At 45.8% G+C, this 23,954-nt stretch overlaps 2 protein-coding genes across 2 annotated transcripts in view; both read left to right on the top strand.

Annotated features, from left to right (window-relative positions):
- The window catches only part of LOC119891504 (scavenger receptor cysteine-rich type 1 protein M160-like), a 1,270,577-nt gene that overhangs the window by 242,546 nt on the left and 1,004,077 nt on the right, over positions 1 to 23,954 (top strand). The window lies entirely within an intron of this gene.
- Positions 191 to 23,353, top strand: LOC119891556 (bile salt-activated lipase-like). Its single transcript, XM_038703291.1, has 12 exons — positions 191 to 440; positions 1,252 to 1,399; positions 3,222 to 3,341; positions 3,535 to 3,732; positions 4,912 to 5,042; positions 17,040 to 17,147; positions 17,234 to 17,357; positions 19,637 to 19,820; positions 20,196 to 20,399; positions 20,915 to 21,112; positions 22,207 to 22,314; positions 22,961 to 23,353. Exons 1-12 carry the CDS (start codon positions 384 to 386, stop codon positions 23,106 to 23,108), a joined length of 1,728 nt encoding a protein of 575 aa, XP_038559219.1. The 5' UTR covers positions 191 to 383; the 3' UTR covers positions 23,109 to 23,353.

The following is a 23,954-nucleotide window of genomic DNA, read 5'->3' as shown; positions in this document are numbered from 1 at the left end:
TTAGGTCTGGAGACATGCTCGGCCAGTCCATCACCTGTGTGTGTGGCTGTGTGATGTGTTATTTTGAGGGGACAGCAGATTTACACAGTTATACAAGCTGTACACTCACTACTTTACACAGTTATACAAGCTGTACACTCACTACTTTACACTGGAGCAAAGTGTCAATTCTTCAGTGTTGAAACATGAAAAGATAGAATCAGATATTTAAGAAAATGTGAGTTGTACACTCACTTTTGTGAGATACTGTCAAATGTTCATTAAAGCTGAGTTTGCTCTCAGCAGCGCTGCAGGAGATAAGAGGTTTCCGACCGTGAACGCAGTATAAGTAGCAGCAGGAGGTCGGTCTGTGAGGCAGAGTGACTGCAGACACACAGGTGAGGATGATGCTGTTGGTGTTTATGTTCGGCTTCTTGCTGAACTCGGCCTCAGCTGCAAAGGTGAGTCAGACTTTATAACAGCTTTATTATGTTATCAAAGATTCTTCCTCATGTTTGGACTCAAACCAGCAACCTGTCTGAGGCTCTCAGGTGCGAGCTCATTGCTTCCTGCTGAAGACGTAAACCTTTAAAACCTCCTCTTAGATATATAGTTTCAGGTTTAAAAGGCTCATTTATTTCCTCGAACAGCTGCCAGCTGTAGTTTCTATCAGACAAACAGCAGGAAATAATGCACTTCCTTCAGCGGTGGGTGAATCCACATGTGGGGCCCCAGAGTAATAATAGTAATAATGTTTATTCATAGAGTACTTTCTAAAATCATCACGTGTATCGTACAAAAGTACCTGCTTTTAAAAATACTTTAGTAGCCTATCAAAAGTAAAAAGTACACTGAGTATGGTCGTGTGTGTCAGGGGCTGCTGATGTGACAAACAGGAGTTAAAAACACAGCAGCCAAACAATGTTGTGATGACAGGCTGTCCATTCAATAATAATTCAAGTTACTGACAGAGTATTCAGAACGTTCAAGCATGTAAGTATAATAAGGATTCAAGTACTAAAAGTAAAAGTACTCATTGTCGTGTGGCAGATGGGCTTAAATGGAGATGCATTGACTGCTGCTTTGAGTCTGAACATGAGGCCACAGTTACACTTTAACACTTCTTCTATCTCTGTGAGAACCGGTTTGGTGTTTAGACCGTCACAGTGAAGGAACAGAAGGTCAGAATGTGGTTCCAGGATTAAGGTGAGACCCGGGTCTTTGGCAGAGATGTACAAACCTGTGTGTGTGTGTCTGTGTGTGTTTGTGTAGCTGGGTGTGGTGAAGACGGAGGGGGGGATGGTGAAGGGTAAGAGTCACGGTATGGGTCTGTTCAGGAGCGTCGATGTCTTCAAAGGAATCCCCTTCGCTGACGTCCCTGGAAAGTGGGAGAAACCAAAACCTCATCCTGGATGGAGCGGTAAGTCCCAGAGACCACTAAGATAAAGCTCAGCTTAAAGGTCCAGTGTGTAATATATTCAGGAGGATCTATGGACAGAAATAGAAGATCCATAACTGTGTTTTCAGTGGTGTGTAAAGACCTCACATAATGAACCGTTATGTTTTTATTACCGTAGAATGAGACATTTATATCTACATACACGGCGGGACATCGCCATGTTGCGCCGCCATGTTTCTACAGTAGCCCAAACAGACAAACTGCTCTACAGAGCGTGTTTCAACACTGCAGTGAATGAGTACAGAGAAGGAAGAAGAACATGTAAAGTTAGTAGTAGTATTAGAAGTAGTAGTGTTTTAGTACTCGAGACGGGTCTTAAGACCACTTTTTGATGCTCTCGGTCCTGTCTCGGACTCGGACATTGCTTTAAAGGATTCTTCGTGTATTTTAACCTGGATCCTGTTTCCACCATAGACCGTATATAAGAAATGGACGTAGTCATGGTGACATCACCCGTTGATTTGTGGGCTGCCGTTTTGAAGCCTCGAGTTTGGCCAATAGGGAGCCGGCATGTTGATTTTTGCAACCAGCCACGCCGGATGTGACCGTATTTCAGGGCTCTCAAGTTTTATCAAAAGAGCTAGCTAGCTAGCTTAGCTAGGTGCATCTGTAATTCACGTTAACTGTCATTTTAACAGGGCTGATCATTTTGTCTAGAGAACAACGGGCTTAAAACTAAATGTGCGCAACAGAGAAAGTGAACAGCCATGTCCTGATCAGCTGACAAGTAGAAACATTTTACCATTATTTCTAATGGAACTCGCCCCCTGCTGGCCGTTAGAGAGAATGCAGGTTTCAGGGACTTCCGCGTTCGCATCAGTTTGCTGACTAGAAGCTTCCTGCTTGGTTTCCACACATGTTGATGTTGACATGACTCGCAGGTACAGAAAGGTTTGAATCCTGCAGTAGATGCTGTTAAAATGGCGTCCACAGAGAGAGCTTCTTGTTGCCAGCGACAGGGTCAGACAGCATCATGGAAAGGATCCCTGCAAGGGATTCCAGGTGACCCCCTTTGTGTTTAACAGGAAACGGAAGTCTCGCTCAAGGACTGGTCTCGCCGGAGCTGCTAGCAAGACTTTATTTCCTCACGTTACTCCAACGCAACAAATTCCTCTCTCAAACTCTGACTCGTTCTCTCCGACATCTTCCTGCAACAACTCCTTTTGTTACTTCTTCCTGACCTGGAGGGCAAAACAACAGACCAAGACAGCGGCTCACACCGGACTCCCTCGCAGACACGCCGCAAAAGCTGTTAAATTATTTAGATCACCTCTCAACTCAAGAAAAAGAAAGATATGGGCACTTGCAATCCATACACATGACCCGCTGCCACATGTGCCTGCCGCCGCTCGACTGTGGTAGCCCGGTGTTTACTTGTGGGGAATCCCTCACCTAACACAGCTCACGCTTGTCTCCTCGTCAATTAGTGCATCCGAAAGCACAACAACCATCCAACATTTTGGCAACTCAAAGTGTCACTTGCTTCCTGGTTGGCGGGCAGCGGAAAATAACGTCTTTTTTGCCTTCCAAGGGAGCGTTTTCCCTGGAATGTGTGTGTTCCAGTCGTCTCATGTGATGCCGATCAACCAATCAAATCTGTGCATTCTGATAAGCATGTATAAAACCAGAAAATCTCATATGATCCCAGATCTTTGCTTCAGAAGATTTTCTAAAATTGGATCTCTTTGAATTTTAATTGAACACTCCAGTTATAAACCAAAAGTCTTTATTTACAGCATGACGCGTCAACGAGCTGAGCTCAGACTAATTCAAATGTTTCCAGGAACCCTGAAGGCGACGAAATACAGAGACCGCTGCCTGCAGGTGACGCTGCTGCAGACGAAAACCCAGGGCAGCGAGGACTGTCTCTACCTGAACATCTTCGTTCCACAGGGGATGAAATGTAGGCAACACAAACACACACACAGGTGGTGTTTCCATCACTTTCAGGGACGCTCCATTGACAGAAAACGTCCCGCCTGCTCAGCTGAATCCAGTTTTACATCAGTTTGAGTTTGAGACTTTGAGAGACTGACTCTCCTGATAAAGGACTGAGGACGTACAGGTATCTCGTTCACCCCTCTCTCTCTCCTCAGTGTCCACCAACCTCCCGGTGATGGTGTATCTGTTCGGCGGAGCCTTCCTTCTGGGGGCGTCCAACGAGGTGGAGATCCTCGGAGACTCTCTGTACGACGGGAGGGAGATGGCCGACAGGGGCGACGTCATCATCGTCACGGTGAACTACAGAGTGGGTACGATGGGTTTCCTCAGCACCGGAGACGCCCGGCTGCCAGGTCTGACCAAAACACCAACACGGCTCTTTTTCTCACTGCTGATGACAGATTGTTTAGAGACGGTTTCCACACGTTGCTCCTGCAGTTCAAATCTAAAAGGTCAGGGTCTGGGGCCTGCTGGTGATTTCCCAGCATGCATGTGGTCAGAGCTGTGTGCTGTCTTATCGTCAGCAGATAAACCGTGGCTATTAGCTCAGCTGGGGTTCAGGGACCTTCACTCATTACGTAACCTCAGTGTGGAAGGTTTGTTGTTTATCTCGCTGTGAGGCAGCGAACACACTCGCAGACCTTTTCCACTTCCCGGGAGCTTTTCACTCGCTTTCGTCCCAGTTTTACTCACATCACTAAAAAACTTTACGAGCTCAAAGAAAACAGAAATTTGCTGTCAGTCAACGTCAGGAGAAGTTCAGGGTGAAGGGGGAAAGGATGGGAAAAATGACAATCAGACGAGAAAACGTGTTCACAGTCAAATAGGCTTTTTTGCAAAATCGTCATTTTGGACTCTGGGGTCTGGCCTTAACCAGGTGGCTCTCATTGAGATTAAAATCTATTTTGCAAGAGAGACCTGGCCAAGAAGCGGCATAGAAGAACAGAAAGTACAAGTTTCAAACACAGAACGGACACCAGTTACACAAATATACACAAATATACACAAGTCGACATACAATCTAATAAACAAAGACATTATTTGATTATTATTTGATTTGTTATTAGACAGTAACACAAATAAATGTGTATGAAAATGTCATCTAAGCTTCAGGTGGTTTAAGGTACCGAGTACAATCAACCATTACAGTATAGAAAGAAACACCCTGATACAAATGTACAGAAATATAAACAGATGTGTAGACACCCGGGGGCCCCTCAAAAGGATCCACGTTTTATTATATTACTTAAGAATAGTCCAAATAAACTCCCTCTAAACAGTTTTAAACAACCATTCACCACATGCACGATTAAAACAGAAATCTGATTGGCTCATGCTGCCGTCCACAAAAACAAGGTGTTTAGCCCAGAACCAGGTCTTAAAGGTACGAAGATGTCCGTGGCACTGCCTCTAGTAAAGAAGCTATGAGAGCTCCTAACAAGTTTAAAACATTTTTTTAAATCCCGTGGCTCACATATGCAAAATCATTTGCAGACAGGAAACAGTAAACAGGTGAGTCTTTTACCTCGCAGGTAACTACGGCCTGTGGGATCAGCATGCCGCCATCTCCTGGGTCCGCAGGAACATCCAGGCGTTTGGAGGAAACCCCGACAACATTACCATCTTCGGCCAATCAGCCGGAGCCGCCAGCGTCAGCTACCAGGTAGAAGTTAAAAATATAGAAATATAAACCGGACCGAGCTGGAAGAGTTCAGATCCTGTCTCCAGCTGAGTGTTTGTCTCCAGCTGAGTGTTTGTCTCCAGCTGAGTGTTTGTCTCCAGCTGAGTGTTTGTCTCCAGCTGCGTGTTTGTGTCCAGCTGAGTGTTTGTCTCCAGCTGAGTGTTTGTCTCCAGCTGCGTGTTTGTGTCCAGCTGAGTGTTTGTGTCCAGCTGAGTGTTTGTGTCCAGCTGAGTGTTTGTCTCCAGCTGAGTGTTTGTGTCCAGCTGAGTGTTTGTCTCCAGCTGAGTGTTTGTGTCCAGCTGAGTGTTTGTCTCCAGCTGAGTGTTTGTCTCCAGCTGCGTGTTTGTGTCCAGCTGAGTGTTTGTCTCCAGCTGAGTGTTTGTCTCCAGCTGAGTGTTTGTGTCCAGCTGAGTGTTTGTCTCCAGCTGAGTGTTTGTGTCCAGCTGAGTGTTTGTCTCCAGCTGAGTGTTTGTCTCCAGCTGAGTGTTTGTGTCCAGCTGAGTGTTTGTCTCCAGCTGAGTGTTTGTGTCCAGCTGAGTGTTTGTCTCCAGCTGAGTGTTTGTCTCCAGCTGAGTGTTTGTCTCCAGCTGAGTGTTTGTGTCCACTTGAGTGTTTGTGTCCAGCTGAGTGTTTGTGTCCAGCTGAGTGTTTGTGTCCAGCTGAGTGTTTGTCTCCAGCTGAGTGTTTGTGTCCAGCTGAGTGTTTGTCTCCAGCTGAGTGTTTGTCTCCAGCTGAGTGTTTGTGTCCAGCTGAGTGTTTGTCTCCAGCTGAGTGTTTGTGTCCACTTGAGTGTTTGTGTCCACTTGAGTGTTTGTCTCCAGCTGCGTGTTTGTGTCCAGCTGAGTGTTTGTCTCCAGCTGAGTGTTTGTGTCCACTTGAGTGTTTGTGTCCAGCTGAGTGTTTGTGTCCAGCTGAGTGTTTGTCTCCAGCTGAGTGTTTGTGTCCAGCTGAGTGTTTGTGTCCAGCTGAGTGTTTGTCTCCAGCTGAGTGTTTGTCTCCAGCTGCGTGTTTGTGTCCAGCTGAGTGTTTGTCTCCAGCTGAGTGTTTGTGTCCACTTGAGTGTTTGTGTCCACTTGAGTGTTTGTCTCCAGCTGCGTGTTTGTGTCCAGCTGAGTGTTTGTCTCCAGCTGAGTGTTTGTGTCCACTTGAGTGTTTGTGTCCACTTGAGTGTTTGTGTCCAGCTGAGTGTTTGTGTCCAGCTGAGTGTTTGTGTCCAGCTGAGTGTTTGTGTCCAGCTGAGTGTTTGTGTCCATCTGAGTGTTTGTCTCCAGCTGCGTGTTTGTGTCCAGCTGAGTGTTTGTCTCCAGCTGAGTGTTTGTGTCCACTTGAGTGTTTGTGTCCAGCTGAGTGTTTGTCTCCAGCTGAGTGTTTGTGTCCACTTGAGTGTTTGTCTCCAGCTGAGTGTTTGTGTCCACTTGAGTGTTTGTCTCCAGCTGAGTGTTTGTCTCCAGCTGAGTGTTTATGTCCACTTGAGTGTTTGTCGCCAGCTGAGTGTTTGTCTCCAGCTGAGTGTTTGTCTCCAGCTGAGTGTTTGTGTCCAGCTGAGTGTTTGTCTCCAGCTGAGTGTTTGTGTCCAGCTGAGTGTCTCCAGCTGAGTGTTTGTCTCCAGCTGAGTGTTTGTCTCCAGCTGAGTGTTTGTGTCCACTTGAGTGTTTGTGTCCAGCTGAGTGTTTGTGTCCAGCTGAGTGTTTGTCTCCAGCTGAGTGTTTGTGTCCACTTGAGTGTTTGTGTCCAGCTGAGTGTTTGTCTCCAGCTGAGTGTTTGTCTCCAGCTGAGTGTTTGTGTCCACTTGAGTGTTTGTCTCCAGCTGAGTGTTTGTCTCCAGCTGAGTGTTTGTGTCCACTTGAGTGTTTGTCTCCAGCTGAGTGTTTGTTTCCAGCTGAGTGTTTGTCTCCAGCTGAGTGTTTGTGTCCAGCTGAGTGTTTGTTTCCAGCTGAGTGTTTGTCTCCAGCTGAGTGTTTGTGTCCACTTGAGTGTTTGTGTCCAGCTGAGTGTTTGTGTCCACTTGAGTGTTTGTGTCCACTTGAGTGTTTGTGTCCAGCTGAGTGTTTGTGTCCACTTGAGTGTTTGTGTCCAGCTGAGTGTTTGTCTCCAGCTGAGTGTTTGTGTCCAGCTGAGTGTTTGTCTCCAGCTGAGTGTTTGTGTCCAGCTGAGTGTTTGTGTCCAGCTGAGTGTTTGTGTCCAGCTGAGTGTTTGTGTCCACTTGAGTGTTTGTGTCCACTTGAGTGTTTGTCTCCAGCTGCGTGTTTGTGTCCAGCTGAGTGTTTGTCTCCAGCTGAGTGTTTGTGTCCACTTGAGTGTTTGTGTCCAGCTGAGTGTTTGTGTCCAGCTGAGTGTTTGTGTCCAGCTGAGTGTTTGTCTCCAGCTGAGTGTTTGTGTCCAGCTGAGTGTTTGTGTCCAGCTGAGTGTTTGTCTCCATCTGAGTGTTTGTCTCCAGCTGCGTGTTTGTGTCCAGCTGAGTGTTTGTCTCCAGCTGAGTGTTTGTGTCCACTTGAGTGTTTGTGTCCACTTGAGTGTTTGTCTCCAGCTGAGTGTTTGTGTACACTTGAGTGTTTGTCTCCAGCTGAGTGTTTGTGTCCAGCTGAGTGTTTGTGTCCAGCTGAGTGTTTGTGTCCAGCTGCGTGTTTGTGTCCAGCTGAGTGTTTGTCTCCAGCTGAGTGTTTGTGTCCAGCTGAGTGTTTATGTCCACTTGAGTGTTTGTCTCCAGCTGCGTGTTTGTGTCCAGCTGAGTGTTTGTCTCCAGCTGAGTGTTTGTGTCCACTTGAGTGTTTGTGTCCACTTGAGTGTTTGTCTCCAGCTGAGTGTTTGTGTCCACTTGAGTGTTTGTCTCCAGCTGAGTGTTTGTGTCCAGCTGAGTGTTTGTCTCCAGCTGAGTGTTTGTCTCCAGCTGAGTGTTTGTCTCCAGCTGAGTGTTTGTGTCCACTTGAGTGTTTGTGTCCAGCTGAGTGTTTGTCTCCAGCTGAGTGTTTGTCTCCAGCTGAGTGTTTGTGTCCACTTGAGTGTTTGTGTCCAGCTGAGTGTTTGTGTCCAGCTGAGTGTTTGTCTCCAGCTGAGTGTTTGTGTCCACTTGAGTGTTTGTGTCCAGCTGAGTGTTTGTCTCCATCTGAGTGTTTGTCTCCAGCTGCGTGTTTGTGTCCAGCTGAGTGTTTGTCTCCAGCTGAGTGTTTGTGTCCACTTGAGTGTTTGTGTCCACCTGAGTGTTTGTCTCCAGCTGAGTGTTTGTGTCCACTTGAGTGTTTGTCTCCAGCTGAGTGTTTGTGTCCAGCTGAGTGTTTGTGTCCAGCTGAGTGTTTGTCTCCAGCTGAGTGTTTGTCTCCAGCTGAGTGTTTGTGTCCACTTGAGTGTTTGTGTCCAGCTGAGTGTTTGTCTCCAGCTGAGTGTTTGTCTCCAGCTGAGTGTTTGTGTCCACTTGAGTGTTTGTGTCCAGCTGAGTGTTTGTGTCCAGCTGAGTGTTTGTCTCCAGCTGAGTGTTTGTGTCCACTTGAGTGTTTGTCTCCAGCTGAGTGTTTGTCTCCAGCTGAGTGTTTGTGTCCACTTGAGTGTTTGTCGCCAGCTGAGTGTTTGTTTCCAGCTGAGTGTTTGTCTCCAGCTGAGTGTTTGTGTCCACTTGAGTGTTTGTGTCCAGCTGAGTGTTTGTCTCCAGCTGAGTGTTTGTCTCCAGCTGAGTGTTTGTGTCCAGCTGAGTGTTTGTCTCCAGCTGAGTGTTTGTCTCCAGCTGAGTGTTTGTGTCCACTTGAGTGTTTGTGTCCAGCTGAGTGTTTGTGTCCAGCTGAGTGTTTGTGTCCAGCTGAGTGTTTGTCTCCAGCTGAGTGTTTGTGTCCAGCTGAGTGTTTGTCTCCATCTGAGTGTTTGTCTCCAGCTGCGTGTTTGTGTCCAGCTGAGTGTTTGTCTCCAGCTGAGTGTTTGTGTCCACTTGAGTGTTTGTGTCCACTTGAGTGTTTGTCTCCAGCTGCGTGTTTGTGTCCAGCTGAGTGTTTGTCTCCAGCTGAGTGTTTGTGTCCACTTGAGTGTTTGTGTCCAGCTGAGTGTTTGTGTCCAGCTGAGTGTTTGTGTCCAGCTGAGTGTTTGTCTCCAGCTGAGTGTTTGTGTCCAGCTGAGTGTTTGTGTCCAGCTGAGTGTTTGTCTCCAGCTGAGTGTTTGTCTCCAGCTGAGTGTTTGTCTCCAGCTGAGTGTTTGTCTCCAGCTGAGTGTTTGTGTCCACTTGAGTGTTTGTCTCCAGCTGAGTGTTTGTGTCCACTTGAGTGTTTGTCTCCAGCTGAGTGTTTGTCTCCAGCTGAGTGTTTGTCTCCAGCTGAGTGTTTGTGTCCAGCTGAGTGTTTGTGTCCAGCTGAGTGTCTCCAGCTGAGTGTTTGTGTCCAGCTGAGTGTTTGTCTCCAGCTGAGTGTTTGTGTCCACTTGAGTGTTTGTCTCCAGCTGAGTGTTTGTGTCCAGCTGAGTGTTTGTCTCCAGCTGAGTGTTTGTCTCCAGCTGAGTGTTTGTGTCCAGCTGAGTGTTTGTCTCCAGCTGAGTGTTTGTCTCCAGCTGAGTGTTTGTGTCCACTTGAGTGTTTGTGTCCAGCTGAGTGTTTGTCTCCAGCTGAGTGTTTGTCTCCAGCTGAGTGTTTGTGTCCACTTGAGTGTTTGTGTCCAGCTGAGTGTTTGTGTCCAGCTGAGTGTTTGTCTCCAGCTGAGTGTTTGTGTCCAGCTGAGTGTCTCCAGCTGAGTGTTTGTCTCCAGCTGAGTGTTTGTCTCCAGCTGAGTGTTTGTGTCCACTTGAGTGTTTGTGTCCAGCTGAGTGTTTGTGTCCAGCTGAGTGTTTGTCTCCAGCTGAGTGTTTGTCTCCACTTGAGTGTTTGTGTCCAGCTGAGTGTTTGTGTCCAGCTGAGTGTTTGTCTCCACTTGAGTTTTTGTGTCCAGCTGAGTGTTTGTCTCCAGCTGAGTGTTTGTGTCCACTTGAGTGTTTGTGTCCAGTTGAGTGTTTGTTTCCAGCTGAGTGTTTGTCTCCAGCTGAGTGTTTGTGTCCACTTGAGTGTTTGTCTCCAGCTGAGTGTTTGTGTCCACTTGAGTGTTTGTGTCCACTTGAGTGTTTGTCTCCATCTGAGTGTTTGTCTCCACTTGAGTGTTTGTCTCCAGCTGAGTGTTTGTGTCCAGCTGAGTGTTTGTGTCCAGCTGAGTGTTTGTCTCCAGCTGAGTGTTTGTGTCCAGCTGAGTGTTTGTCTCCAGCTGAGTGTTTGTGTCCAGCTGAGTGTGTCCAGCTGAGTGTTTGTGTCCAGCTGAGTGTTTGTCTCCATCTGAGTGTTTGTGTCCACTTGAGTGTGTCCAGCTGAGTGTTTGTGTCCAGCTGAGTGTTTGTCTCCATCTGAGTGTTTGTGTCCACTTGAGTGTTTGTCTCCAGCTGAGTGTTTGTGTCCACTTGAGTGTTTGTGTCCACTTGAGTGTTTGTCTCCAGCTGAGTGTTTGTGTCCACTTGAGTGTTTGTCTCCAGCTGAGTGTTTGTGTCCACTTGAGTGTTTGTCTCCAGCTGAGTGTTTGTCTCCAGCTGAGTGTTTGTGTCCACTTGAGTGTTTGTCTCCAGCTGAGTGTTTGTCTCCAGCTGAGTGTTTGTCTCCAGCTGAGTGTTTGTGTCCACTTGAGTGTTTGTCTCCAGCTGAGTGTTTGTGTCCACTTGAGTGTTTGTCTCCAGCTGAGTGTTTGTGTACACTTGAGTGTTTGTGTCCAGCTGAGTGTTTGTGTCCAGCTGAGTGTTTGTGTCCAGCTGCGTGTTTGTGTCCAGCTGAGTGTTTGTCTCCAGCTGAGTGTTTGTGTCCAGCTGAGTGTTTGTGTACACTTGAGTGTTTGTGTCCAGCTGAGTGTTTGTGTCCAGCTGAGTGTTTGTGTCCAGCTGCGTGTTTGTGTCCAGCTGAGTGTTTGTCTCCAGCTGAGTGTTTGTGTCCACTTGAGTGTTTGTGTCCACTTGAGTGTTTGTCTCCAGCTGAGTGTTTGTGTACACTTGAGTGTTTGTCTCCAGCTGAGTGTTTGTTTCCAGCTGAGTGTTTGTGTCCAGCTGAGTGTTTGTCTCCAGCTGAGTGTTTGTCTCCAGCTGAGTGTTTGTGTCCACTTGAGTGTTTGTGTCCAGCTGAGTGTTTGTCTCCAGCTGAGTGTTTGTCTCCAGCTGAGTGTTTGTGTCCACTTGAGTGTTTGTGTCCAGCTGAGTGTTTGTGTCCAGCTGAGTGTTTGTCTCCAGCTGAGTGTTTGTGTCCACTTGAGTGTTTGTTTCCAGCTGAGTGTTTGTCTCCATCTGAGTGTTTGTCTCCAGCTGCGTGTTTGTGTCCAGCTGAGTGTTTGTCTCCAGCTGAGTGTTTGTGTCCACTTGAGTGTTTGTGTCCAGCTGAGTGTTTGTCTCCAGCTGAGTGTTTGTGTCCACTTGAGTGTTTGTCTCCAGCTGAGTGTTTGTGTCCAGCTGAGTGTTTGTGTCCAGCTGAGTGTTTGTCTCCAGCTGAGTGTTTGTCTCCAGCTGAGTGTTTGTGTCCACTTGAGTGTTTGTGTCCAGCTGAGTGTTTGTCTCCAGCTGAGTGTTTGTCTCCAGCTGAGTGTTTGTGTCCACTTGAGTGTTTGTGTCCAGCTGAGTGTTTGTGTCCAGCTGAGTGTTTGTCTCCAGCTGAGTGTTTGTGTCCACTTGAGTGTTTGTCTCCAGCTGAGTGTTTGTCTCCAGCTGAGTGTGTGTGTCCACTTGAGTGTTTGTCGCCAGCTGAGTGTTTGTTTCCAGCTGAGTGTTTGTCTCCAGCTGAGTGTTTGTGTCCACTTGAGTGTTTGTGTCCAGCTGCGTGTTTGTGTCCAGCTGAGTGTTTGTCTCCAGCTGCGTGTTTGTGTCCAGCTGAGTGTTTGTCTCCAGCTGAGTGTTTGTCTCCAGCTGAGTGTTTGTGTCCACTTGAGTGTTTGTGTCCAGCTGAGTGTTTGTGTCCAGCTGAGTGTTTGTGTCCAGCTGAGTGTTTGTCTCCAGCTGAGTGTTTGTGTCCAGCTGAGTGTTTGTCTCCATCTGAGTGTTTGTCTCCAGCTGCGTGTTTGTGTCCAGCTGAGTGTTTGTCTCCAGCTGAGTGTTTGTGTCCAGCTGAGTGTTTGTGTCCACTTGAGTGTTTGTGTCCACTTGAGTGTTTGTCTCCAGCTGCGTGTTTGTGTCCAGCTGAGTGTTTGTCTCCAGCTGAGTGTTTGTGTCCACTTGAGTGTTTGTGTCCAGCTGAGTGTTTGTGTCCAGCTGAGTGTTTGTGTCCAGCTGAGTGTTTGTCTCCGGCTGAGTGTTTGTGTCCAGCTGAGTGTTTGTGTCCAGCTGAGTGTTTGTCTCCATCTGAGTGTTTGTCTCCAGCTGCGTGTTTGTGTCCAGCTGAGTGTTTGTCTCCAGCTGAGTGTTTGTGTCCACTTGAGTGTTTGTCTCCAGCTGAGTGTTTGTGTCCACTTGAGTGTTTGTCTCCAGCTGAGTGTTTGTCTCCAGCTGAGTGTTTGTGTCCACTTGAGTGTTTGTCGCCAGCTGAGTGTTTGTTTCCAGCTGAGTGTTTGTCTCCAGCTGAGTGTTTGTGTCCAGCTGAGTGTTTGTGTCCAGCTGAGTGTCTCCAGCTGAGTGTTTGTGTCCAGCTGAGTGTTTGTCTCCAGCTGAGTGTTTGTGTCCACTTGAGTGTTTGTCTCCAGCTGAGTGTTTGTGTCCAGCTGAGTGTTTGTCTCCAGCTGAGTGTTTGTCTCCAGCTGAGTGTTTGTGTCCAGCTGAGTGTCTCCAGCTGAGTGTTTGTCTCCAGCTGAGTGTTTGTGTCCACTTGAGTGTTTGTGTCCAGCTGAGTGTTTGTCTCCAGCTGAGTGTTTGTCTCCAGCTGAGTGTTTGTGTCCACTTGAGTGTTTGTGTCCAGCTGAGTGTTTGTGTCCAGCTGAGTGTTTGTCTCCAGCTGAGTGTTTGTGTCCAGCTGAGTGTCTCCAGCTGAGTGTTTGTCTCCAGCTGAGTGTTTGTCTCCAGCTGAGTGTTTGTTTCCAGCTGAGTGTTTGTGTCCAGCTGAGTGTTTGTGTCCAGCTGAGTGTTTGTCTCCAGCTGAGTGTTTGTCTCCACTTGAGTGTTTGTGTCCAGCTGAGTGTTTGTGTCCAGCTGAGTGTTTGTCTCCACTTGAGTTTTTGTGTCCAGCTGAGTGTTTGTCTCCAGCTGAGTGTTTGTGTCCACTTGAGTGTTTGTGTCCACTTGAGTGTTTGTCTCCAGCTGAGTGTTTGTCTCCATCTGAGTGTTTGTGTCCACTTGAGTGTTTGTCTCCAGCTGAGTGTTTGTGTCCACTTGAGTGTTTGTGTCCACTTGAGTGTTTGTCTCCATCTGAGTGTTTGTCTCCACTTGAGTGTTTGTCTCCAGCTGAGTGTTTGTGTCCAGCTGAGTGTTTGTGTCCAGCTGAGTGTTTGTCTCCAGCTGAGTGTTTGTGTCCAGCTGAGTGTTTGTCTCCAGCTGAGTGTTTGTGTCCAGCTGAGTGTGTCCAGCTGAGTGTTTGTGTCCAGCTGAGTGTTTGTCTCCATCTGAGTGTTTGTGTCCACTTGAGTGTGTCCAGCTGAGTGTTTGTGTCCAGCTGAGTGTTTGTCTCCATCTGAGTGTTTGTGTCCACTTGAGTGTTTGTCTCCAGCTGAGTGTTTGTGTCCACTTGAGTGTTTGTGTCCACTTGAGTGTTTGTCTCCAGCTGAGTGTTTGTGTCCACTTGAGTGTTTGTCTCCAGCTGAGTGTTTGTGTCCACTTGAGTGTTTGTCTCCAGCTGAGTGTTTGTGTCCAGCTGAGTGTTTGTGTCCACTTGAGTGTTTGTCTCCAGCTGAGTGTTTGTGTCCAGCTGAGTGTTTGTCTCCAGCTGAGTGTTTGTGTCCACTTGAGTGTTTGTCTCCAGCTGAGTGTTTGTGTCCACTTGAGTGTTTGTCTCCAGCTGAGTGTTTGTGTCCACTTGAGTGTTTGTGTCCAGCTGAGTGTTTGTCTCCAGCTGAGTGTTTGTGTCCAGCTGAGTGTTTGTCTCCAGCTGAGTGTTTGTCTCCAGCTGAGTGTTTGTGTCCAGCTGAGTGTTTGTCTCCAGCTGAGTGTTTGTGTCCAGCTGAGTGTTTGTGTCCAGCTGAGTGTTTGTGTCCAGCTGAGTGTTTGTGTCCACTTGAGTGTTTGTCTCCAGCTGAGTGTTTGTGTCCAGCTGAGTGTTTGTGTCCAGCTGAGTGTTTGTCTCCAGCTGAGTGTTTGTGTCCACTTGAGTGTTTGTGTCCACTTGAGTGTTTGTCTCCAGCTGAGTGTTTGTCTCCAGCTGAGTGTTTGTTTCCAGCTGAGTGTTTGTCTCCAGCTGAGTGTTTGTCTCCAGCTGAGTGTTTGTGTCCACTTGAGTGTTTGTCTCCAGCTGAGTGTTTGTGTCCAGCTGAGTGTTTGTCTCCAGCTGAGTGTTTGTGTCCACTTGAGTGTTTGTGTCCAGCTGAGTGTTTGTGTCCAGCTGAGTGTTTGTGTCCAGCTGAGTGTTTGTCTCCAGCTGAGTGTTTGTCTCCAGCTGAGTGTTTGTGTCCACTTGAGTGTTTGTGTCCAGCTGAGTGTTTGTCTCCAGCTGAGTGTTTGTTTCCAGCTGAGTGTTTGTTTCCAGCTGAGTGTTTGTGTCCACTTGAGTGTTTGTGTCCAGCTGAGTGTTTGTGTCCACTTGAGTGTTTGTGTCCAGCTGAGTGTTTGTCTCCAGCTGAGTGTTTGTGTCCAGTTGAGTGTTTGTCGCCAGCTGAGTGTTTGTTTCCAGCTGAGTGTTTGTCTCCAGCTGAGTGTTTGTGTCCAGCTGAGTGTTTGTCTCCAGCTGAGTGTTTGTGTCCACTTGAGTGTTTGTCTCCAGCTGAGTGTTTGTGTCCAGCTGAGTGTTTGTCTCCAGCTGAGTGTTTGTGTCCAGCTGAGTGTCTCCAGCTGAGTGTTTGTCTCCAGCTGAGTGTTTGTCTCCAGCTGAGTGTTTGTGTCCACTTGAGTGTTTGTGTCCAGCTGAGTGTTTGTCTCCAGCTGAGTGTTTGTCTCCAGCTGAGTGTTTGTGTCCAGCTGAGTGTTTGTGTCCAGCTGAGTGTTTGTGTCCAGCTGAGTGTTTGTCTCCAGCTGAGTGTTTGTGTCCAGCTGAGTGTCTCCAGCTGAGTGTTTGTCTCCAGCTGAGTTTTTGTCTCCAGCTGAGTGTTTGTGTCCACTTGAGTGTTTGTGTCCAGCTGAGTGTTTGTGTCCAGCTGAGTGTTTGTCTCCAGCTGAGTGTTTGTCTCCACTTGAGTGTTTGTGTCCAGCTGAGTGTTTGTGTCCAGCTGAGTGTTTGTCTCCACTTGAGTTTTTGTGTCCAGCTGAGTGTTTGTCTCCAGCTGAGTGTTTGTGTCCACTTGAGTGTTTGTGTCCAGCTGAGTGTTTGTCTCCAGCTGAGTGTTTGTCTCCAGCTGAGTGTTTGTGTCCAGCTGAGTGTTTGTGTCCAGCTGAGTGTTTGTCTCCAGCTGAGTGTTTGTGTCCACTTGAGTGTTTGTCTCCAGCTGAGTGTTTGTGTCCACTTGAGTGTTTGTCTCCAGCTGAGTGTTTGTGTCCAGCTGAGTGTTTGTGTCCAGCTGAGTGTTTGTCTCCAGCTGAGTGTTTGTCTCCAGCTGAGTGTTTGTGTCCAGCTGAGTGTCTCCAGCTGAGTGTTTGTGTCCAGCTGAGTGTTTGTCTCCAGCTGAGTGTTTGTGTCCACTTGAGTGTTTGTGTCCAGCTGAGTGTTTGTGTCCAGCTGAGTGTTTGTCTCCATCTGAGTGTTTGTGTCCACTTGAGTGTTTGTCTCCAGCTGAGTGTTTGTGTCCACTTGAGTGTTTGTGTCCACTTGAGTGTTTGTCTCCAGCTGAGTGTTTGTGTCCACTTGAGTGTTTGTCTCCAGCTGAGTGTTTGTGTCCACTTGAGTGTTTGTCTCCAGCTGAGTGTTTGTCTCCAGCTGAGTGTTTGTGTCCACTTGAGTGTTTGTCTCCAGCTGAGTGTTGTGTCCAGCTGAGTGTTTGTCTCCAGCTGAGTGTTTGTGTCCACTTGAGTGTTTGTCTCCAGCTGAGTGTTTGTGTCCACTTGAGTGTTTGTCTCCAGCTGAGTGTTTGTGTCCACTTGAGTGTTTGTGTCCAGCTGAGTGTTTGTCTCCAGCTGAGTGTTTGTGTCCAGCTGAGTGTGTCCAGCTGAGTGTTTGTCTCCAGCTGAGTGTTTGTGTCCAGCTGAGTGTTTGTCTCCAGCTGAGTGTTTGTGTCCAGCTGAGTGTTTGTCTCCAGCTGAGTGTTTGTCTCCACTTGAGTGTTTGTGTCCACTTGAGTGTTTGTCTCCAGCTGAGTGTTTGTCTCCAGCTGAGTGTTTGTCTCCACTTGAGTGTTTGTCTCCAGCTGAGTGTTTGTGTCCACTTGAGTGTTTGTGTCCACTTGAGTGTTTGTCTCCAGCTGAGTGTTTGTCTCCAGCTGAGTGTTTGTTTCCAGCTGAGTGTTTGTCTCCAGCTGAGTGTTTGTCTCCAGCTGAGTGTTTGTGTCCACTTGAGTGTTTGTGTCCACTTGAGTGTTTGTCTCCAGCTGAGTGTTTGTGTCCACTTGAGTGTTTGTGTCCAGCTGAGTGTTTGTCTCCAGCTGAGTGTTTGTGTCCAGCTGAGTGTTTGTCTCCAGCTGAGTGTTTGTGTCCAGCTGAGTGTGTCCAGCTGAGTGTTTGTGTCCACTTGAGTGTTTGTCTCCAGCTGAGTGTTTGTGTCCACTTGAGTGTTTGTCTCCAGCTGAGTGTTTGTGTCCAGCTGAGTGTTTGTCTCCACCTGTAACCATAATTTTAACTCTCAGAAACTCTTGATTATGCATTACTATGTCTCACTTAGTCATTATGACGTATTAGCTCATAATCTTTAAATAGAAATAAAAATTTTATTCATTATGTAATAATAAAAGTAATAAAAGTTTAATAACTTCTGAAACGGGCTTCAGGTTCACTTTGTGTTTGATAGCAGGAACAAACAGAAACCCACCCGGAAGACTCTCATCATGTCGATCTCTGTCCACCCGTCTGTCCCTCCAGATGCTGTCTCCCTACAGTAAAGGGTTGTTCCGCAGAGCGATCACACAGAGTGGCGTGGCCCTCAGCCCCTGGGCTCTGCAGAAGAACCCCTTGGCTCTCACCAAGAAGGTCCTCCTCCCTCTGCAGATCATCCTAATGTGGATCAAACTGATTTTTCCAGCTCCCCCTGTGTGAAAGTGTTTTTATTTCTGCAGATCGCCCGGAAAGTTGGCTGCTGGAGAAGCAACGTGGACGAGATGGTAGCGTGTCTGAAGATAAGCGACCCGGTCGGCCTCACCATGGCTGGAAAGATCGACGTGCTGCTTATTCTGGGAAAAGGTCAGAACATCTGGAACGGACAAAAACACGTTCTCACTCCGTCACGGAGGACACTTGGTCAGAGCCGTTGGCGTCTCTCAAGAACTCTCTGGATACTCTTTATTGTCGTTTTAACATGTGTAGGGCCCCACTGTGAAGTTAGCAAAAATAAATATGCAACTTCTGGTTAGACTTTCGAAATAAAAGTAGTTGTTATTGTTGTGAAACTCCACAGTTTGGTTTCATTTAGGGAAAGATCATGGTTTGGGTTAAAATAACAACGTCAGTTACGTAAGTTACGTAACATTACGTATATAACCTACGTAACGTAACTAAAAACGAAAGCGAAAGTCCGTTTTCTGACCCACCCGCCCCCAACCATTCGACTTTTCTGGTATTTATGTCCTATGCCAGCTTTTAGCGTTAGGGGCTTCCCAGTGCATTATAAACTGACACCAACGGGTCATGACCATATGTGACCACTTGGAAGCGAGAACATGTTGAACGGACAAAAACACATCTGCATTTAATGAAACATGCCTCTTTATTTTCTTTTGCTGTCATCGTGATTAAAGCTGCATTAAACAGTGTTTGACCACCAGAGGGCAGAATTTAGACCTTAAACAAACAAACATTACATTTATTCATTTAGCTGACGCTTTTATTCAGAAGCAGCTAACAACAGCTATACTGTATATATCAGAGGTCGCACGCCTCTGGAGCAACGAGGGGTTAAGTGTCTTGCTCAGGACGCATCGGTGGATGTGTCACAGTGGGGAGTTGAACCCGGGTCCTCACACCAAAGCAGGGCTTGCACGCTTAATCTAATTGCAATCATGATGCCGTCATGTGCGATTACATAACCGCAAAACGTGTGCGATTCAAGCAGGTCGCTCTGTGAAAGAGACAGTTACTGTAATGTTGCGTGTCGTCGGCAGCTAAAGCGGTGAGACAGAAGAGAACAGGGAGAAGATAAAGAAGGGTTGGCTTTGGATCTCTGGCCAGTTAACATTTGCTGTATTGCTGCCATTTGTTAGCCGAGTTACGAGTTAGTAGCCAGTTACTTCTCGTCAGCTGGGACATTAGAAAAAAGTTTGATGTGCTGCAACAAATGATTGAATGTTGAACAATATGATTATTGACAAGTTAGTTGTTAGCATTAATAAATTAGAGACCAATATAGATAATTTTGCTTGCACAAGGATGAAATGAATAAAAACAAGCCACAGAAATGAAACAGTTGTAACTGAATTTAATATTCAACTAGAGGGAAAAGAGCATGCTATTATATGTTTTTAGAATTAGAATTAATTAATATATTAATATTATACATAGTATAGCAGTATACTATTAACTGAACATTATAGTCTTTATTTAATATTATAATATTATAGGTTGTGGATAGAGCCTGTGCAGTGGACAGATGTAGTTTTAGAGCCAGTATTTGCTCCTTTTAGCCGCCTCCTCCTCTGTAGAGCAACACGTTCCCCTTGTTCTGTTTTACATCTGTTTTACAAAAGTTATTGTTACAAATATTGTTTATTGTTTAACTTTGTTCAAGTTGAGAAAAACACATTTCAAAATGTCAGTATTTTGTGCATTTTCCTTGATAATCAAGCAAGTAGACTCATAGTACCATTTGTTCCATTAGAATCGCAATATGACCTTTTCTCCAAATCGTGCAGCCATACACCAAAGGCATGTGTCTTATCCACTGTGCCTTCACCACCCCTACAAACAATTTGTTCAAACTTACATTACAGTGACTCACAGCATGTACTCCCTAGTTCATATGGCTCAAATATTAAGAAACACTTGCCTGATGTTTGATGCGCTGGTGATTTTACAGTCAACAGAAAGCTGCACACAAATCTGTTGATTCTCAGTGGGATTAGCAGGAACGCTCAGCTACACTTTTTATTATAACATTATAATAATAATAAAGCATTATTGAAACACTGAAGTATATGAATACATAAAAACCACTGAAGTAACCACTCACTCACACTTCCTTCACCTTTAAAAAAAACTTTGAACGAATGTTTGAGGTATTTTAAGTCTGATTAGGGGTGAAATATGAAAGTCCAGTTTCTAAGCCACTTAAATTTGTAAAACACTTTTTTCTCTCCCAGACGAAAACACAGTTTTTCCAAAACAAACCAGAGTTTGTGACATTACGAACTGCTGACACACAGAAAGTGTGCAGAAGAGCTAAAAAGGCATTTGGTGAATTTCACGGACTCTGCTGGACCTCTTGAACAGTGGACGACCTCATCTCAGTCTCTCTGTCCTCCCTGCAGGTGTGGTCATGGACCTCCTTGAATTCTCTCCGGTGGTCGATGGTGATTTTATCCCAGATGAGCCCAGTAAGCTGTTCCACAACGCAGCTCAGTTTGATTACCTGGCCGGAGTCAACAGCATGGACGGACACTTCTTTGCTGGAGTTGATGTTCCTAATATCAACATAAAAAATGTCACCACTGTGTGAGTACTGCAACACCCCAGAACTACAAGCCTGCTGCAGGGACTTTTATTTTGTAGAAAAATACACCAGCTGGAAAGGCAAAACTAGGAGATTAGAGACTCAAAATGGCTGCATACAGGCCAGGGTTGGCTCAGCGCTGGCATCCAGTATCAGACCAGAGTTCTTTGATTGAATGTGCTACATCACAGTAAATGAATCCAATAACCAGGCAGTCAGGTTTAGACTGCTACTTTTCCTGCTAGCTGTGAATATGTTGACATACAAATGACAATGAAATTATGACCATGAAAGAACAGGTTGAGAAGCGGTAAGAAATGGTGTAGATGTTCTGGTTGTCGAACCGGGTTATGGTTCTCCTCCTGTGTGCTCTTCAGGAAGCAGGTGAAAGGTCTGCTGGCTGGTCTGACTAAAGAGAAGGGGAAAGCCGCCATCGAATCGGCCTACAGCGTTTACTCGTCTAACTGGGGTGTGGCTCCGGAGCAGGCGGTGGTAAAGAAGACAGTGGCTGACATCGAGACTGACTTCCTGTTCCTAGTTCCCACTCAGATCGCCCTCCAGCTCCACGCCGACAACTCCAGGTCAGCTCTGATTGTCTTGACAGCTTAAAGTTGCTGTTGTAGTTGGTGCTGGTGGAAGGTTGGCAGAACAACTTAAACTTATTTTAACACATTCTTACTTGGAACTCATCACATATGGCCGCTTTGTCTAGACCTTTTGGCATCACTTTTTAATGCCCTGGGTACCTTTAGCCATGTTTTTGGCCGTGTAGCAACAAACTAACACAGACAGGTCTTGACCGTGCCTCCATCTGTGACGACTTGGGAGTGACAATGGTTTGTTAACGTCATCTCTCAGAGAAAGTCTGAGGCTTCAGTGGTGAAGATTTCTCTAGAAAATGTAAGCCTTTTTTTCTTGTTGTCTTTATAAACACGCTGGTCATCGGCAAAGAGTCGCACGCAGTCAACGTGAATGTCGACTACAATATTTTACATTTCGAGAGTCATACCCTCACCCTTGATATTAGATCAAATAAATAGATTAGTTAATATTTTAAAATGTACCTCTTGTGTGTTTCCTGTTGTTTGTCCCTCAGCGGAGCCCGTACCTACTCCTACCTGTTCAACATGAAGACTCGTATCCCAGGATTCCCTCGCTGGGTGGAGGCAGAGCACGCTGAAGACCTGCAGTACCTGTTTGGTAAACCCTTCACCTACGCCCTGCTCTACTTCCCCCGACATCGAGATCTGTCCCGGTACATGATCGCATACTGGACCAACTTTGCCAGGACCGGGTAAACTCCCCGCATGCACTGCAAACACACAGGTCAACACACATTACAACTGGATCTGCCTTTGAATGACTCTCAGACCAGTAAATACTGGTCTTTACCAGTCCACTGTCTGGAGTAGTTTTAACTGGTTTGAAGTGGTTTAAACTGGTCTGAAGTAGACTGAACTGCTTTGAAATAGTTTTAACTGGTCTGAAGTAGACTGAACTGCTTTGAAATAGTTTTAACTGGTCTGAAGTAGACTGAACTGGTTTGAAGTAGTTTTAACTGGTCTGAAGTAGACTGAACTGCTTTGAAGTAGTTTTAACTAGTCTGAAGTAGACTGAACTGCTTTGAAGTAGTTTAAACTGGTTTAAGGTAGTATTAAATGGTGTATAGTAGTTTTAACGTGTCTGAAGTAGACTGAATTGGTTTGAAGTAGTTTTAACTGGTCTGAAGTAGACTGAACTGCTTTGAAGTAGTTTTAACTGGTCTGAAGTAGACTGAACTGGTTTGAAGTAGACTGAACTAGTTTGAAGTAGTTTAAACTGGTTTACGGTAGTATTAAATTGTGTATAGTAGTTTTAACTGGTCTGAAGTAGACTGAATTGGTTTGAAGTAGTTTTAACTGGTCTGAAGTAGACTGAACTGGTTTGAAGTAGTTTTAACTGGTCTGAAGTAGACTGAACTGGTTTAACGTAGTATTTAATGGTGTATAGCAGTTTTAACTGGTCTCGAGTAGTCTGAACTGGTCTGAAGTAGTTTGAACTGGTTAAACAGATCTGAAAAATGTAAAATATATTTATTTTTCTTATTTATTTAGCTGACGCTTTTATCCAAAGCGACTTACAATTACTAAATATGTCAGAGGTCGCACGCCTCTGGAGCAACTAGGGGTTAAGTGTCTTGATCAGAGACACAATGGTGTCTCACAGTGGATTAGAACCTGGGTCTCTCACATCACCATCTTATCCACCATATTTACCTGGTGTAAACTGGTCTTAAGTGGTTAAACCACTCTGGACTGATCTGGACTGGGGAAAACAGATCTGAGTTGGTGTAAACTGGTCAGACCTTTTTTTTATTGTGGTGTAAACTCTCACTCTCCTCCTGTCCAGTGATCCCAGTAAAGGTGACAATAAAGTCCCAGTTCTCTGGCCACCCTTCACCAAATACCACCAACCCTACCTGACCATCAACCACAAGATCACCAAGTCCTCCGTCAGGTACCACACTGCACTCTACTGTAGTCTACTGAGTTCTGCTGTTCCTAAGTATATTTTACTGTAATATGTTCTACTGGACAGTCTTCTTCATCTCACTCTGTTACTGATGAACCAAGGACCAGAACAGAAATCCAAAGATAAATCCACGAGACAGAAAGATCCAAAAACAGATATCCACACAGAGGGGGAAGACATTCAGACATAAACTCACATTCTGACAAAGAGAACATGCAAACCTAAATACCCAAGAGGAAGGCAACAAAACAAGGCACAGGTGGGGAAATTAACAACAACAGGAAGCAAAGCTAGGCAAGACACTAGACGCAGTACACTCCAAAATAAAACAGGAAGTAAAGTATACATAGACACATGAGGACGCATGGAAAAAAAAATAAAACAGAAAAAACGGAACAACTGCATAACTGACAAAACAGAACATAGCAAATGACCAAGAAGGAGAATACAGAGACAGGAAGTGATAAATAAACTAAAACAGGAAATACCAAACCCAACTACCTGACTCAAGTCCCTTTTCTGTTCTGCTGTATTCTATTGAGATGGAAAGAATAAAACTCTGAGAGGATGACGTGTCCTCTGTTGGAGAGATTTTATTTTGAAATGTAATTCTTCTGTGTCGTCTCTTCAGCTACGACCTGAGATCAAACTACGTCGCCTACTGGACAAAAACGTACAGCCTCCTTCCATCAGTGAAGAGAAACGGAGGAGGAGAAGAAGAAGATGGAGCAATGAAGAGAGAAGAAGAAGAAGAAAAACTGACCCAACTGTCTGCTTAAAGCGCACAAATGAGTCAAGTTTTACCGGCCGACAGGCTTCGTTCACACTGCTGCACTGTCATAATTATTTATAAATGTAAGGTTACTAACAGTAAAGTAGTGTAATGAGGATTACAGTAAATAAACACAGCAAGAGAGTAATAAAACATCAGTGAAGACTAAACAAATGAGCATCAGTCTGAGGAAGTCTGACCGTCAGTAGCTGTTCTCTTTTTCTCTTGTGTAATAAAAGAATTTGAACTCTCTGGGCCTTTTATTTTCCATTCCCTTTTATTTTTGTTAGCAGCTCCTGTTAGCATGGATGTCCAGACAGCTATCACTGGACTACTGTGACACAGAAGAAAACTTAAAAACATGAAGATTCTCAGGCAAGTTCTGCATATCTTCTTCTTGTTTCTAAGCTGATTTCTGGAAGTTTGTTTTGGACGGACGTCAGAGATCTGAGGAAGAGGAAGTCACACTGAATGATTCAACATGTGTTTCATGTCTGTGAGTTCAGATCTGACTCAGTCCTGACTCTGAGAAGGAGGAGTGTGATTTATTTATGCTGACAGCAACAATCCCATTAATTAATTTTAATACTTGCATTTGGGGCATGTCCAACTCAAATTTTGCCAGTTTAACAGGTGAAAAATGGTCACTATGCCAGGTGCAGGGTTCTGTGAATGGGTGTGTTTTGAGCCAGTCAGAGTGTCATCTCCACTTCCCTTCCCAGGTGCACTTGTACCTTCAAGCATTGTGATTATAATGGGAGATGAATTGTGCATTTTAAAAACTATCAATTCACTGACTTTAACAGCAGGCTCAGCAGAGGGGGGATATGAACAGAAGTTTTTACTCTGCAGC

Source organism: Micropterus salmoides, unplaced genomic scaffold (genome assembly GCF_014851395.1).
Source record: "Micropterus salmoides isolate LMB-PRFRI ecotype aquatic unplaced genomic scaffold, ASM1485139v1 Ms_hic_scaffold_7, whole genome shotgun sequence".
Lineage (NCBI taxonomy): Eukaryota > Metazoa > Chordata > Actinopteri > Centrarchiformes > Centrarchidae > Micropterus > Micropterus salmoides.
The sequence above is the reverse complement of the archived record's forward strand: the minus strand, read 5'-3'. Positions and strand labels throughout refer to the sequence as shown.

What these genes read in the sequence shown, in the direction of transcription:
- LOC119891556 (XM_038703291.1), top strand. Translation starts at nt 384, where the DNA reads ATGATGCTGTTGGTGTTTATGTTCGGCTTCTTGCTGAACTCGGCCTCA. An exon ending in CTCCACGCCGACAACTCCAG is followed by an intron (nt 20,400 to 20,914) that starts GTCAGCTCTGAT and finishes TTTGTCCCTCAG; the next exon opens with CGGAGCCCGTACCTACTCCT. An exon ending in ATCACCAAGTCCTCCGTCAG is followed by an intron (nt 22,315 to 22,960) that starts GTACCACACTGC and finishes TCGTCTCTTCAG; the next exon opens with CTACGACCTGAGATCAAACT.